The sequence below is a fragment of the Rhipicephalus sanguineus genome, chromosome 1, assembly GCF_013339695.2.
Source record: "Rhipicephalus sanguineus isolate Rsan-2018 chromosome 1, BIME_Rsan_1.4, whole genome shotgun sequence".
NCBI lineage: Eukaryota > Metazoa > Arthropoda > Arachnida > Ixodida > Ixodidae > Rhipicephalus > Rhipicephalus sanguineus.
This window is the reverse complement of record NC_051176.1, coordinates 146,505,010-146,519,882: the sequence shown is the minus strand read 5'-3', so window position 1 is coordinate 146,519,882 and position 14,873 is coordinate 146,505,010. Positions and strand designations below refer to the sequence as shown.

Below are 14,873 nucleotides of genomic sequence, written 5' to 3'. Positions count from 1 at the left end.
AGTCTGTATGCATCAAACTAGCTAATCTAGCATGATTGAAGCATAAAGCGTTGTTAAGCGTGGGAGAATTCAAGTCAAGCGGGCTTGATCGTTAAGTGCGAGAGTGAAAAGGAGCTGCTGCCTCTCTGCGACATGAGCTAATCGTAAGAATTTTCAAGAGAGCATTATCTACAGTGGACATCTCGCATGCACTGTTTAAACGTGCATTTTTGACATCACTTCTCGATTCATTTTTTTTTTTAAAGTGCGTTTTGGTACTTTGGTTTCTTTGGTTTGGTGATACTTTGGTTTCTGAACGTCAGATGTACTTTCCTACTGCTCTCTTCTACTAAACATGAATTCAGTGTACACGTTTTAACGTGTGAAGCAACACTTTTGTAAAATGGTTATTTGAATGCTATCAGAGAAAATCTTGTGCATACAGTTGTCTTTACAACACGCTATGTTGGGCTAGTTGGTGCATAGCTACTTGAAGATGTGACGCAAGGTTACGAACGAGAAGGACGAAGGTACAGAAACAGTGCCAAAACTATTACAAAACAAATTACCTCCTACTCATGCTCAGGTGCATTCGATCGCTTGGCGCTCTTTCTGTCCCTTTCTTCTCATTCATAACCTTGCGCCACGTCTTTCAAAATGTCTTTACATTCACTATCCAATGAGTAACTCATGCTAGGCATACACACAACACTTTTCACAAGTTATGATGAAATGCATTTGTCACAAGAATGACAGCAACATTTGATGTTGAGGGAAAAATAGTAAGGAGAGGTGTATGCAGCAGGATGTCAAACCACACTGAAATCTCGGCCGGAACCAAAAAATAATAATAATATTGCTTAATGGTTTGGAACAAAGCAGTGCATTGTATAAGCAACAGCAATTGTTGAAGTCTGTGCATAGAGAGACTGATTCAAATAGAGCCATCTAGGTGATTCTGGTGCAGACAGACAAGAGAACATCACGAGTGAATAGCTCACGGAATCCGGACCGAACGATTCTGGTGCATTGATGTTGTTGTGCAGCCGACCGGGTTGCCGAATAAACACATGAAGGTGCTTATGCAAAATAGTTACCCACTATAGATTAAGCATGTCTCACCTTTATGCAGCCTATCCATTAGCTGTTTCAATTAAAACAAAGAAATTTATTATTTTACCAATCTTAACATGCTTATTTTCCTTCAGAATGATTCACTGTGCTGTAGCGTTTAACTCAATGAGCATGGTTCATCAATAGATGCATGTATGACACAGTGCTTTCTTTTTATCATTAATTTCAACGTAATCGTGCGTCAGATGTAATCCTGCCATGTCACATGTGGTGTACACGTATCACATTAGGTAAGTAGTCTTGTTGCCAAACATTCTCTACAAAACCTTTCATTTTATTTAATTTCAATCCATATTTGATAGTCATTTTTCTCTAACACTCCTATTTCACTCGGCTTGAAAATTTCACTCTTAGAACATCTATAAACTGTTTTACCCATTCTCATTATGATCAGCAGCAGAAAGAAACATTGGAAAGAGAGCTCCAGGATGGACATATTGTTGGGCCGTATATTCTTGCCATGAAACACAGTGCCCTAGATGCCTTGTGTTCATGAATATGATTGCCGTAGCTATTTTAACTATTCACTGATATTTATGTAAAAACATTGATCACTGTTTTCAATCTCTCAATGTGCTCATTTCTCCCACCACCTGACGAAACTTACGGATATCCTATGCACTTGGAAAAGCACATGGTTCGTGAACTTATAAGCGCAGTCACTTCAGCAGTGCTGTTTGGAAAGTTTCAGCTTAGCACGTTTAAGTTAATAGCACTGTGTGAAATGTGGAAGATAAAGTTGACAGTGCCGAATTGGTTTGCAAACCATTATAGATTTCTATTTCTCCAGAATGGAAATGTAGTGCACTCAAACCAAACCAGTATTTGTTTGGTTTGACACTTTCATATGTGGTAAGAACAATGCAAAAGACAGCAGTAAGGTTGACTATTATTCACCCAGTTCATTACTGCATCTGTGGCCTAATGTAATGAAACTTTATCTGTGTGAGCATGTTACGTGACATTGTACACATTCCAATAGTCTCAAAAACCTACTTGGTATTCACATGAGAGCAGTATGCATGCAATCAAAACCAAAGTGTCTGTGAAGTCTGAAAATTTTTGTAGACCAGTTTGTTTTAAAGAACTACACATAATTTTTTGTGAAGCACCTCTACTTGCTCAGTTTTAAATAAGCGCTGTTACTTGTTTCTTGTAGCCATAACATAGATTTGGTTTATTGAGGGTGCTTATACGATGCAAAATTTGTATAGCATAAGTGACTGAATGGACGTATCAAAGCACCTTTATTGGCAGTAGTAGTAGTGTGCACTGCTTAAAATTGCTCAGCTAGGAATGTTTCAGAACATCCTAGTATACATGACAGCTTATGATAATATTGCACCCATTGTGGTCAATTAACAGCTATGGCATGCTGCTGAGCACGAGGCTGCAAGTTTGTTTCCATACCATGCTGGCCATATTTCAGTGGCAACAAAATGAAAAAACACCCATGGGCTTTGATTTAGGCACACACTAAAGAACCTTAGGTAGTCAGATTTAGTCTGTGGTTCATATTATAGTAGGTCTCATAATCATATTTTGGTTTCGGCATGTAAAACCTCAGAAATTAATTTTTGAACTAATATTAAAAGCCTGCTTTTTTTTTGTCTTGATTAGCTTTTTTTTTTCTCATAACCTGAAAGGATAGCACACTTTTTTTAATACTTTACCCAAAATCTTTTATGTGCCTGCATTGTTATCTTACCTCTCTTAAAGTGTGTAGTACACAGGAAACCGGAGTAAAATTTCTGTAAATATATTAGCCATAACTTCAATTTTCGTTCTGCATGTTCAAAAATCAGTCTTTCACTGTAGGTAGTTCGTGTGCTTTTTAAGATACAGTAGACTCTTGTGAAACGGAACCTGTAGGGACCAGGAAAATATTAAACAGGATTCCTGTTTACTGAGACATGAACAGGGGTGCAGGATTCAAGTACGAAACCAATCGTATTAGAGGCAGTTGTGGCATTTAAGCAGCGATTCCGTTTAAAGGGGTCATGAACCACCCTGAGGTTTGGTGATACAAGACGTCCTGCGGAAAGTGGCAACTGCTGTGAAAATTTCAGCCAACCTTGCAGTCGTGCGGGGCAGGGAGAGTTTAGAAGCAGAGCGCAAAGTTACCATTTTCTCAGGTGCCCTCTTTTCATACAGAGGCCTGTGCTCACTCTCTTTGTAGCTGTTGGCGCCTGCTGATTGACGTCAAGCAACGGATAGCATGCTGTTGGACAATAGCTGACATAAAGAGCAACGTTTGGATCAGATGTACTTCTTTCCACGGGGTGCCACCACATGTCGACGCAGTGTTCCATAGTCTACTAACATTACACAGTAGCCACACTCGCTCACAGGAATCGCAACAGGAAAGAGCGATTGCGTTTCATCACGCGCGCTGACGCAACTTCTTTCCCCCATGCCATCCCTCCCTGTGTAGCTTCTAACGTGCTCGTCGGGAGTGGATAAGAGAGAATTGCTTAAAGCATGCGACAAATTCCTGTAACTCCTCTCATTATTGACAAATTCGAGAAATTTGGTGGCAGTCGATTCGTGAGACAATAAACTCCAATACTGAGGTCATTCAGTGGTTAGTTGGAAAACTGGTTCAGGACCCTTTTAAGAGATTGCCGTTCATTAAGAGTCTACTGTAATTGCTAATTTAAAATCATTGAAAATAAGAGAAATAAATTGGTGGTGCTTCATAAATATTTTTGACAAGGTAAAGCACCATTGACTAGGACTGGTCAAAGTTGCTTGCTGCCAGACTAATCATAACTAGTGTTCTGCAGCCAATCATGTTCTGTTAGTACAGCAGCAAAGTTACCATGAAAAGTACCATCTGCATTTCCCTCAATGAAATTTCATTAATGTTTTCACGTCAACAAACAGTTTGCACCGTTAGAATTATTTTCTGTTTTATAAACAATTTTATGTAAGAAACTTTCTGTAGATATATCACTGCACAGTATGCTTCACTGATGTAGTATTCCATACTGACTGCTGTGTCTTCTGCATTGTTTTATTCACTAGGATGCATAGCTGTTGCATTCAACGTAGTGAAGCCTGCCTACCACAACTGGTCATCAATTAATAAAACAGCCTTTCTTAATTCTTGTATAAAGCATAGTGATGTGCCCAAAGATGATCAAGTAGAAATGACATCTTTGCTAGCTGATGCAAGATTTGAGATCCAAGACAGTAGGAATATTAGTTTTTTATATACGCTTAATACCTGTGCTGATTCTAGATGTCCACTGTGTATACTGCATGCATACAAATTCTTTCGTGGTACTTAATTTGTCTTTACAGAAATTGGCCTGGCCAGACCATAAGGTGGAGTGTGCTGGTCTGTGCAAGGTGTCTCCCAACGTGCCTGACACGTCAGTACGATACTTCTGCAGACTGCTGGTGAAGCTCAGTGTCAGTAATGTGGCAACTTCTGAGCTTACATGTTTGCATAGTTCTTAGGGAGTGATTGCTCAGCTTTAATTGTTATAGACTGTTTTCCATATTTGTGTGGAATATTAGTTCTCAGTCGTGAATGAGTTTTGAAATCGACATCTTTGCACAGCACAAATTGAACGAGGAAAGATGAGAGGACACAACACAGCATCTGTCCTTGTTAACTTTGTGCTGTGGAAACATGTCGATGCTAAATCACGAACTAGCCCAAGCTTGTGTTCTATCGAGTTTTGGAACCCAGTTGTAGTGCTCAAAGAGCATGGTGAATGAAAAGGTTGATGTTTGGGTGTTCAAGGTACTATTGCAGTGACTGATTACTACTGCCAGTAGGGCATGTTTGTCAACATTATTATGTCATCCTCATGAAATCGATATGCACTCCTGCAGCCCATCAACAAAATTGGATCAATAGAAAATGGGCATTGAGCTCGCACACTGTTCATCCACTGCAAAGCTTGATGTCCCAGATTTTAGCCAACCTTCAAGCTATCAAGAGCCTTCTCTCTTCTTTTCATTCTACAAGGACTTTTTATTCTTCATTCATAGTCTTACTTGTCGTGTGCATCATAGCGTTACTTGCTGTACTGACTTACATTGCCCTAACCATTAAAGTGAACTCGTAACATGTTCATTGCTACACGTAGTTACATCACGTTCGTTGCTTCTAATACCAGTACAGTAAAAGCTCGTTCATTCGAACACAGTTCACTGGAACTTACACGTAATTTGAACTGACGCCCTGGTCGCGGCACAGCCGTGTGTATTTCTATGGGTGAAAACTCACAATAATTCGAACGCATTGATATCCACAACGGTTAATTCGAACTGGGAGCCCCTGGTTTTCATCACTTCTCACAGAAGTCGGCCCAGAGTGATCACAATGTGTTGCAAATCCAAACCAAACCAAATTTACTAGTGATGGAAAACAACGAAACAGGAGCATTGCTTTGGAAGTGAGAATTCGAATACTGCGCTGGAGCTCTTGGGCAAGCTGCTAACGATGCTCATGGAGTTGCGACTGAAGAAACGCAAGCAAATGCAAATTACTGATTACATTTAATTTTGATTGTGCTAACTTTGCCATGTAAATGAACGCGTTTTGGAGCATAAATAGCGTCGTATATTTCGACATTAAGGCTCACTGCTTACATGGCTGCATTTCGGTGCTTGTTTTTGGCGTATCACTGACTGATCAATTAATTCTGTTCGCTGTTAGATTGTCATGAACTTAATTTTTAAAATCACCGGCCACAAATTTGTAGTAGGGCCTATTTCGCGATAACAAGTCCAGAGGTGGCATCTTTGGATTCTGCCCGTGCAGTGTGGTGCCATTCATTGTGGCGCCATTCATTCTAGCACCCGTCCATTAATTCGAACTCTGCTTATTTCGAACAATTTTATAGTCTCCTTCGAGTTCGAATTAACGAGCTTTTACTGTACTAGAGTTAAAAACCACAGTGATCATTTAAAGCTTTTCTGGTGTTTAACCTATAACTTCTATGGCCTTAACCTATGCTCTGGTAGATCTGGAACCTTAGATGTTTATGTAAAGCCTAGGTTATGTTAACGATTTAAAGGGGCCATGACACTGAATTTTCGACCATAATCTGTGTTATTTGGATTAATCCTTATGCATTCACAAATAAGCTGGCGAAATTTTAGCGCATTTGGTCGAGCACTTAATTTATAATCGAATATTTTTATAAACGCGCGAGCGGCCCGAGAGTCAGGCAACATTGGTGCACTCACGAGCCGTGACGTAACAAGCAGCTAGCTGTGCAAGCGTCTGCATTGCAGCGAACAATATTGTTCTGTGGTCAGCTGCACGTGATATCGAGATTTTTTTTGGCTTTCATCAGCTTGGCACTGAAATCAAAGGATTTGCAGCGGCTCAAACTTTGGTAGAAGACGACGACTCCATTCCGTGCTGCACATGACGTCACACGCGCCATGACAAAATGGCGGTCGCCGGCGGTGGGCGGAGTTTACAGCCGGCGACTTCTAGGGCTTGTTTTGCACTGAAATATTCTTTTACGGCTAACTTTTGAAATTTGTACAGGCATAATAGACCCTCTACTTCTAATTTTCGCTGAAAGCCACAAATCTTTGGGCGACCATTTCATGGCCCCTTTAAGATGTGTACAGTAGATTCCAAAGTGAACAACAGAATCATGCTGCAGGATGCAGCATGATTCTGTTCGCTGAAAGCCACAAATCTTTGGGCGACCATGTCATGGCCCCTTTAAGATGTGTACAGTAGATTCCAAAGTGAACAACAGAATCATGCTGCAGGATGCACTTCAGCTGACATTTTCCTTGAAAAACAAAACAAAACAAAAAGGCAATGAAAGCAAAACAAGCATCTCTTTGAAATGTTCTTACGTAAGAGTAAGTTTGCTAGTTGAAAAGCCCCCTGTACATATTTAATTCAGTGCCATGACTATCCATTTTTTAGTCAACATGGTGACAAAAATCTGTGTATCATGTTGCATTCAATTTGGTGAAAAAAAATTATATTTGCGTACTGTTATGGAATGGTGTGTACCCAATTCAAGCTCCTGTATACTGCAGTGCCATCAGTATGTTTTCAGTATTCATCTTTTTCAGACTTTTTCATTCAGTGGTTAGTTGGAAAACTGGTTCAGGACCCTTTTAAGAGATTGCCGTTCATTAAGAGTCTACTGTAATTGCTAATTTAAAATCATTGAAAATAAGAGAAATAAATTGGTGGTGCTTCATAAATATTTTTGACAAGGTAAAGCACCATTGACTAGGACTGGTCAAAGTTGCTTGCTGCCAGACTAATCATAACTAGTGTTCTGCAGCCAATCATGTTCTGTTAGTACAGCAGCAAAGTTACCATGAAAAGTACTATCTGCATTTCCCTCAATGAAATTTCATTAATGTTTTCACGTCAACAAACAGTTTGCACCGTTAGAATTATTTTCTGTTTTATAAACAATTTTATGTAAGAAACTTTCTGTAGATATATCACTGCACAGTATGCTTCACTGATGTAGTATTCCATACTGACTGCTGTGTCTTCTGCATTGTTTTATTCACTAGGATGCATAGCTGTTGCATTCAACGTAGTGAAGCCTGCCTACCACAACTGGTCATCACTTAATAAAACAGCCTTTCTTAATTCCCCCTGTACATATTTAATTCAGTGCCATGACTATCCACTTTTTAGTCAACATGGTGACAAAAATCTGTGTATCATGTTGCATTCAATTTGGTGAAAAAAAATTATATTTGCGTACTGTTATGGAATGGTGTGTACCCTATTCAAGCTCCTGTATACTGCAGTGCCATCAGTATGTTTTCAGTATTCATCTTTTTCAACTCTTTCATTCAGTGGTTAGTTGGAAAACTGGTTCAGGACCCTTTTAAGAGATTGCCGTTCATTAAGAGTCTACTGTAATTGCTAATTTAAAATCATTGAAAATAAGAGAAATAAATTGGTGGTGCTTCATAAATATTTTTGACAAGGTAAAGCACCTTGTGTGTACCCAATTCAAGCTCCTGTATACTGCAGTGCCTGTATACTGCAGTGCCTGTAATTGCTAATTTAAAATCATTGAAAATAAGAGAAATAAATTGGTGGTGCTTCATAAATATTTTTGACAAGGTAAAGCACCTTGTGTGTACCCAATTCAAGCTCCTGTATACTGCAGTGCCATCAGTATGTTTTCAGTATTCATCTTTTTCAGAACAAAGATGCATGGTCAGAGGCAGACAAGGTGTTTGGAAAGCAAAGGTGTTTTACAGATCTTATGTCACGTAAGTAGAAATAAATTTAAAAAGAGATCACAAAAGAACCTCAACATACAGGATTCTCAGAGCACATGCTTTGCAGTTGAAAAATTTGTCCTGGTCTTCAGTACTTATACTCTGGGACCCTCACCTGTATACGAGTATTTTGTAACTGATGCATATGTAACCACTAAACTGAAACTGGGTATGAAGGCCAGGACCAATGCCTTTCTGAAGCATTTTTTCTAACATATGAGCTATCCAGGAGGTCTGCCGGTCTGCAGTGCAAGGGTGGGTTAACTGGTAACTTGAAGTGCAGGGAGACTGAATGTGGCAAATCAGTTCTGCAAAGCCCAGAAAAAGAAAAAAAAACTAGTCTTGTGCTACAGTCAAGTGGGTAACAATTTTTCCTTTTATTAACCTTCCTTCACCTTGTGGGCTTCCTCAGAACTGATTTTCCATAAGTAGAAGGACACTTCATTTCATCAAAAGGATGAACAGTGGAGTCACTTCATGATTTATACTGACTGTATACTAAAAGTATTGTTAGCTTACTTTGCATGTTGCAATATCTTAGCTACCTTATCTTGTATGCTGCCAAAGAGGAGACCCTAAGACAAAGATGCAGGGACTGTTAAATTTCCTGTCTTGTTTATTCAAGAAGAAGATGAACTTTGTGCCTGAGAGCACATGAGTGTGTTTGAGGAGACTGGTGGCCATATTTACATTCTGGGCTCAGGTGTACACTAATAAACGCCTGTCTGTGTTAAGTCCATGTCGGCTGTTCTTTTTGCCACATATTTTATAGGGACATTGTGAATTGTTGCTTATCAGAAATTTACTTTAGCATAAGTACATTAAATTGCAGGAAGATAAAGGTACCCAAGCATTTTGGCTTTTTAGAGAATTTGTGTTATCATAATTCATCGTAAGGGTGTTAGGTGACCATTACCACTCTCGGTGTATCTTCTTACAGTGGAATAAACAGGACTTAGTGTGGCTAATACATGCTTAATGGGAAAATATGGTCACTGCCTAAAGGACTTTTGCTACTTGCATGCAAACTGATGTCATCTAGAGTCAAAACAAAAGGGAGTGTCTGTAATTGACACATCTTTGTTCGTGATATCCCCCATATCGTTTTATGTCAGTATGTTGGCATGGAGCAGTATTGGGGACTGAATGGCTGGTACCATGGCTGTACACTTCCTGTAATGTGGTTATTGCATGTTGCAGGCCTATTGACTTGTCTATGACTGACTTGACTTTTTGCAGAGATTTGAGAGACCTGGGCAGCCACACCTGTACTTAACTATACTATTTTGTTCTCACAATACCTAATTCATCAGCCATGTGCTTTTAAGCTTCTTTTTTTTTTTTTTTTTTTTTTTTGAGATTCACATTAATTGTTCGCAGTCCTCACTTTGATGCATTAAAAGGCAGCTATTTATGCTGCATCCTACGAAATCCGACAGTTTGGTCTTGCCGCTGATACTATGGACCGTGCCACTCACCTTTGAGCAGCCAAAGACACTATGGAGTCAGACCAAAATGCTCCCGTAGATGGGGCAGGGCTTGTCAACATGGTTTCATCCATGTTTAGGGCCGCCATGCCAGCCCAATAGCAGTACATATTTTGCAGATCATATTTCCTAACACCCAGCACAGCTGCAACTACTTCGATAGAGACGCATTTCACTTTCGTGTTGTGAACGACTCCTATGAAAGAACAATCAACCATGACATTTTTTTTTTCACGGTCTCTTTAATAGCATGGAGGCTTCAGTGCAATTGCTGGTGGCCATTTTCTTTCTCTCTCTCTCTCTCTTTGGTTTAAACTTGCTGGGTGCTAGCAACAGAAGAAAGTATGCCATACCAGTGAAGCTTGGAAATGTTAGCTCCTGTTTGAAAAACATTTATGTTTACTTACTGGACAACTTTCACTGTATGATAATGCATTTTTACTCCATATATTCAGCAAGTAGTATTACAACAACATGGGAAAGAAGCATCTTATGCCTGCAATATTTGCCCGCCTTTGTCATCTGTATAAAAAAAAGACTTCCATGATCTCCAAGCGCTTGCCAACATGTTGCATGATTTGTGTATTGATATTTAGCCTATCATGGCTGCTTGATTTTGTAATTTGGGCCACTTAGGTAACCCACTTTGTCTTGCCACATTTAGATGTAGATGCCATCAAAAATGACCAGCCACGCTACTTGAAAGAATTTAAACGGCTATGGGAGACGAGCAAAGTGTTCCTGGATGACAAGTACTTACCAGAACCTGGGGTGGGCCTAGAGATTTATGGCAAAGTAAGTATTTTGTCAAATTTTGTGGTTAGGATATGGGTGGAGTACTTGGTACTGTACCAATCTATTGCCTATACTATGTAGTACTTTTATCGGGGATAACAAGTGCCATAAGTCTTGTCATTGTCCAGGAGCCTATTTTTGCTTGGACACAGGCAAGCTCCAGGAACTAGCCGTTTGTATGTCTTATTAAATTGTAGAAATAGGTAGTGCTATATCAGGTCATCATTGGTTACGTGAAAATTGTGTGCACATGACCTGCAATTTATCTCATTGTGCAAATTATTTTCAGTAAAAAAGCCTATTAGGTTCATTGTTCTCTTTTACACATAATGGTTGTCATGGGCATAGCAGGGAGATGCACATTAACCCATTCCTCCTGTCCGAAACTTTTTTTGCACCCATTGTTTTTGTTTTTAAGCATTGCATGCAACTCCTAGTGATACCATAAGTGTACGAGTGCCAGTGAGGCCTATTTAATACTTTCTTTTAGCTCACCTATAAGTTTCCCTGTGGCCTCCAGAATACAATCTGTCATCTGCATGCACAACCTCTTTTTCTCTGACTTTCCACTTTGGCTAGCGTTAATTTTTGCTCTACTAAACTGGTAGCTTGCATCACAAGACAAAAATAAGATGGTATTAGTGTCATTACCTTTCTTTCAAAAAGACATTCAGGATTGATCTCTCTTATGAATGACATATTAGTTTGTTTGGCAGCCCATAGGATTCTCGAAGCTCTTCATTGTCACCTTAGCTAAAAAGACTCTAGCTTTTTTTTGTATCTTTCTGCAAGGTCCACAACATGCACTCATACATCGAGTATGGGTGCAAGTTGTGGCCCTTGCTAATTGCTGGCATAAAGTAATTAGGTATGATGTAGTGGACCGTAAATTTCTTAGCATTAAGTTCTGAAAAAATTGGAATTTCTTAGCATGAAGTTTTTGAACGATGCAGAATGTGATATTGAAAATACCACAGGTATGCAAGGAATGATTGATTTAGAGAATTAATTTTCAATAATTAACAATTCATTGACAGCAGCAATAATTCACCAGTATATATGTCAGGCAACCACTAGCAAAACACCATTAGGCCCAACACCACATCTTTTTGCACTTTTGTTGATTTAGCTTGGCCTCAATTAGCAAGGACACACTATAAAAAAATATTACGACACTATGAACCCTCTCCACCATGGTGTAAGAAATCCCCACCTACCCACGAAATAAAATCCTGGCTACAGCCCTGTTGCATTGCATTGCATTAACATTGCATTAACATTAAACACTGCATTAACATTGTCTTGATATTATCTGTTATATATTTCAAGAAGCATGAGTATAAAAAGTGTAATGAGTTGTGCAGCTACGTTGCTCATGCCAGAAAAACTCTTCAGTATAGCAGTCAATAGTATGTTTCAGTTTATTAAGGCTAAGTGTATTATCGTTATTTTTTAATGTGGATTGTGCAGAATAGATAGCAAACAGCTCAGTGTAATGATGTCCTCTCCTGTGTTTTGGAAAAGAACTGATGTGTTTGGACATGTGATTTGATTTTTCTATCTCAGTGCACTTCTTGTAGAACATTAAAAAAGCCATTATATATACACATTTATAAGTTTTTACTGTTGCTTTAAGGTCTTCCTTTCTGGAATAATAAGCTTTATTGCAGTTGAAAACAAAGTATTATACGTTCATGTAACTCTGTCTGTATGCAGCATATTTCAAAACAAAAAGTGTTGTACCTCCGAGCAAAAAATAAATAAATAAATAAACATCACAGTAGGCTGAACAGGGCTAATCTGCACAAGAGGCCTGCCATTTTCTCATTATTTCAGTGAGATTCCTAGTATTCATATATGAGGTTGACCTGTTACGAGCTATTGTTTTGCTTCATTACCTGGTTATAAGGTACTGTCTGTAATCATATAAAGTAAGAGCAAACCTGAGCACTTTTTTTTTGTAATGGTGTGAAGCATACCTTTTGAAACAATACAGAGCTTTGTTTTTGTTTTAAGTTATAACCTTCCATTCAACAAGCACCTTATTTGGTCTTATGGTATGAAAATTCCGTCATTCCCATACATGAAAAACATGTGTGCAAGTGCTTGAAGTCATGTGACACAGGTTAACATTTTTTTATGAATCATTTATTTCAGATGATTATTAACAGCTATTGCATATGCAATGATGAACACTCTCCTATTGGAACTGGCTTATATATTGGGTGAGTGTTTTTATGCTGTGATGTACTCCTTTCATATACTTCTGTACAATTTAAATTTGCCAAACCATGTTGTCTCCTGAAATGCTATTTCAACTATTTCTATGCATGTGTATGCATTTTGATGATATAGTGTACATTGGAAACTTGAGTTACATCTATAGTAGCCTATTTACATGTGCTGGTGACATGAGAAATGCTTGCATTTATGAGAAGAAATGACAGAGTTATAGACTTCAGCTTATATTTCATTTCAGGTGCGCATATTTTTTGCTGTGTGACTGACATGTGGCGTGCCAGCTGAGGCTGTTTTTTTTTACGTTTGCATTCTGTTCTGCTTATAGCCCATCGATCCTTGACCATTCCTGTTCTCCAAATGCACATGCAATTTATGAAGGCTGTAAACTTCACCTTAGGGCTGCAGAAGATATCAATTGCAGCAACTTTGATGGTGTAAGTTGTGCCTGTTTCATTTCTTTATTTTACATTGAAGCTGTTTATACAACTATAAGCACTCTGAAATGTTCTGTGCTTGCTTTTATGGTGTCCTGCAATTAATAGATCATTTGCCCAGTTACTGTGCAGCCTCACATTTGTCACTGCTAGAATGAATACATAGCTTGTGGACACACAACTGTGACATACACTGTTTGAAGAAGTAAGCACACATGTTTTACTAGTTTTAGGGGCTTTCTGCATTGTTTCAGGTCAACAGAAATTGCAGCAATTCATTCTTTTCACTATCAAAAATACCAATTTTTGATAGCTCTTTACAATGGATCCACCAACTTTTTTAATGTAAAATGTGAGGCTTCTTTGTATCCTCACTGTAAGAAACAGGATTGTATGACTTAAATTATTTTGCAGGTAAGCATTAATCATACCTCCTCCATTCCTCCAGTGCACATAATTAAGGTTTTAAGGGAGAGCATTGACATTTGCATGTGTGCCCCGCAACGGTGGTCTAGTGGTAATGGCGTTCGACTGCTGACCCGAAGGTCATGAGATCGAATCCCGGCCGCGGCGGCTGCATTTTCGATGGAGGTGAAAATGTTTGAGGCCCGTGTGCTTAGATTTAGGTGCACGTTAAAGAACCTCAGGTAGTCGAAATTTCCAGAGCCCTCCACTACGGTGTCCCTCATAATCATATCGTGGTTTTGGGACGTTAAACCCCAGATATTATTAGACATTTGCATGTGTCTCATAGGCTTTGACAAGACTTTCACAGATGTCTTGAGCTGCGGTGTTGCCAGCCCTATCCTCTTACACCTATGTTCCTTTGCAACTTGGTCATCTCTATCCTCATATTGATACTGTATTCACTTTGTGTCACACTGCTGCCTAAATTGGAGGCATATTAATTAATAATTTACTCATGTTTGCCTTTGGGATGTTTTGCTTTGGATCAGATGTTTCAATGCTCACAGAGAGGCAGCAGGTCAGCCTTTGTTAATGCTGATGAGCCTGTGGTGTAGCAGACCACCAGGCTTGGAATCAAGAGGTTGTAGGTTTGACTGAGACTGTATCATCAGTCACTACTGCACAGCACTGGCATAGGCAGAATTTTTTTTCGAGGGTGGGGGGGCACCTCTTTGATCTGAAGTGGGGGCCGGGCAAGCATATGTAGCCGAGCATCATTTTGTGCTCTGTATGCCATGGCAAAAAAATTTTGGGGAAGGGGGGGGGGGCACGGGCCCGGTATGCCACCCACTGGCTATGCCACTGCTGCACAGATTTCATTTTTTAGCTTGTTTGTTTGATATGAGTTGGTATCAGTGACAAGAGATGTGGGGTGTAAATGCACTGTAGTTAGTTTGATTGGAACGTCCATGATGCCACTCACAAGCTTTTCAATCCTCAAAATTTGATAGTATCGCCAACAGTTGTGAGAGTGAGTGCTTTTCCAAAGTAGTGTGTACAGTCACATGCTCAGGAGCATCTTTCGAGACTAGAAAAGTACTGCAGTACAAAGGTGCAGCATAGGCAAGAACATATATACCTTAAT

The 14,873-nt window shown here is 39.3% G+C and overlaps 1 protein-coding gene across 1 annotated transcript in view; it reads left to right on the top strand.

Annotated features, from left to right (window-relative positions):
- The window catches only part of LOC119399725 (histone-lysine N-methyltransferase SMYD3), a 30,977-nt gene that overhangs the window by 747 nt on the left and 15,357 nt on the right, over positions 1–14,873 (top strand). The window contains exons 3-7 of the mRNA XM_037666563.2: positions 4,420–4,530; positions 8,286–8,355; positions 10,516–10,646; positions 12,804–12,871; positions 13,213–13,321. Coding sequence (XP_037522491.1) covers positions 4,420–4,530; positions 8,286–8,355; positions 10,516–10,646; positions 12,804–12,871; positions 13,213–13,321 — 489 coding nt within the window. The remainder of the gene's footprint in view (positions 1–4,419; positions 4,531–8,285; positions 8,356–10,515; positions 10,647–12,803; positions 12,872–13,212; positions 13,322–14,873) is intronic.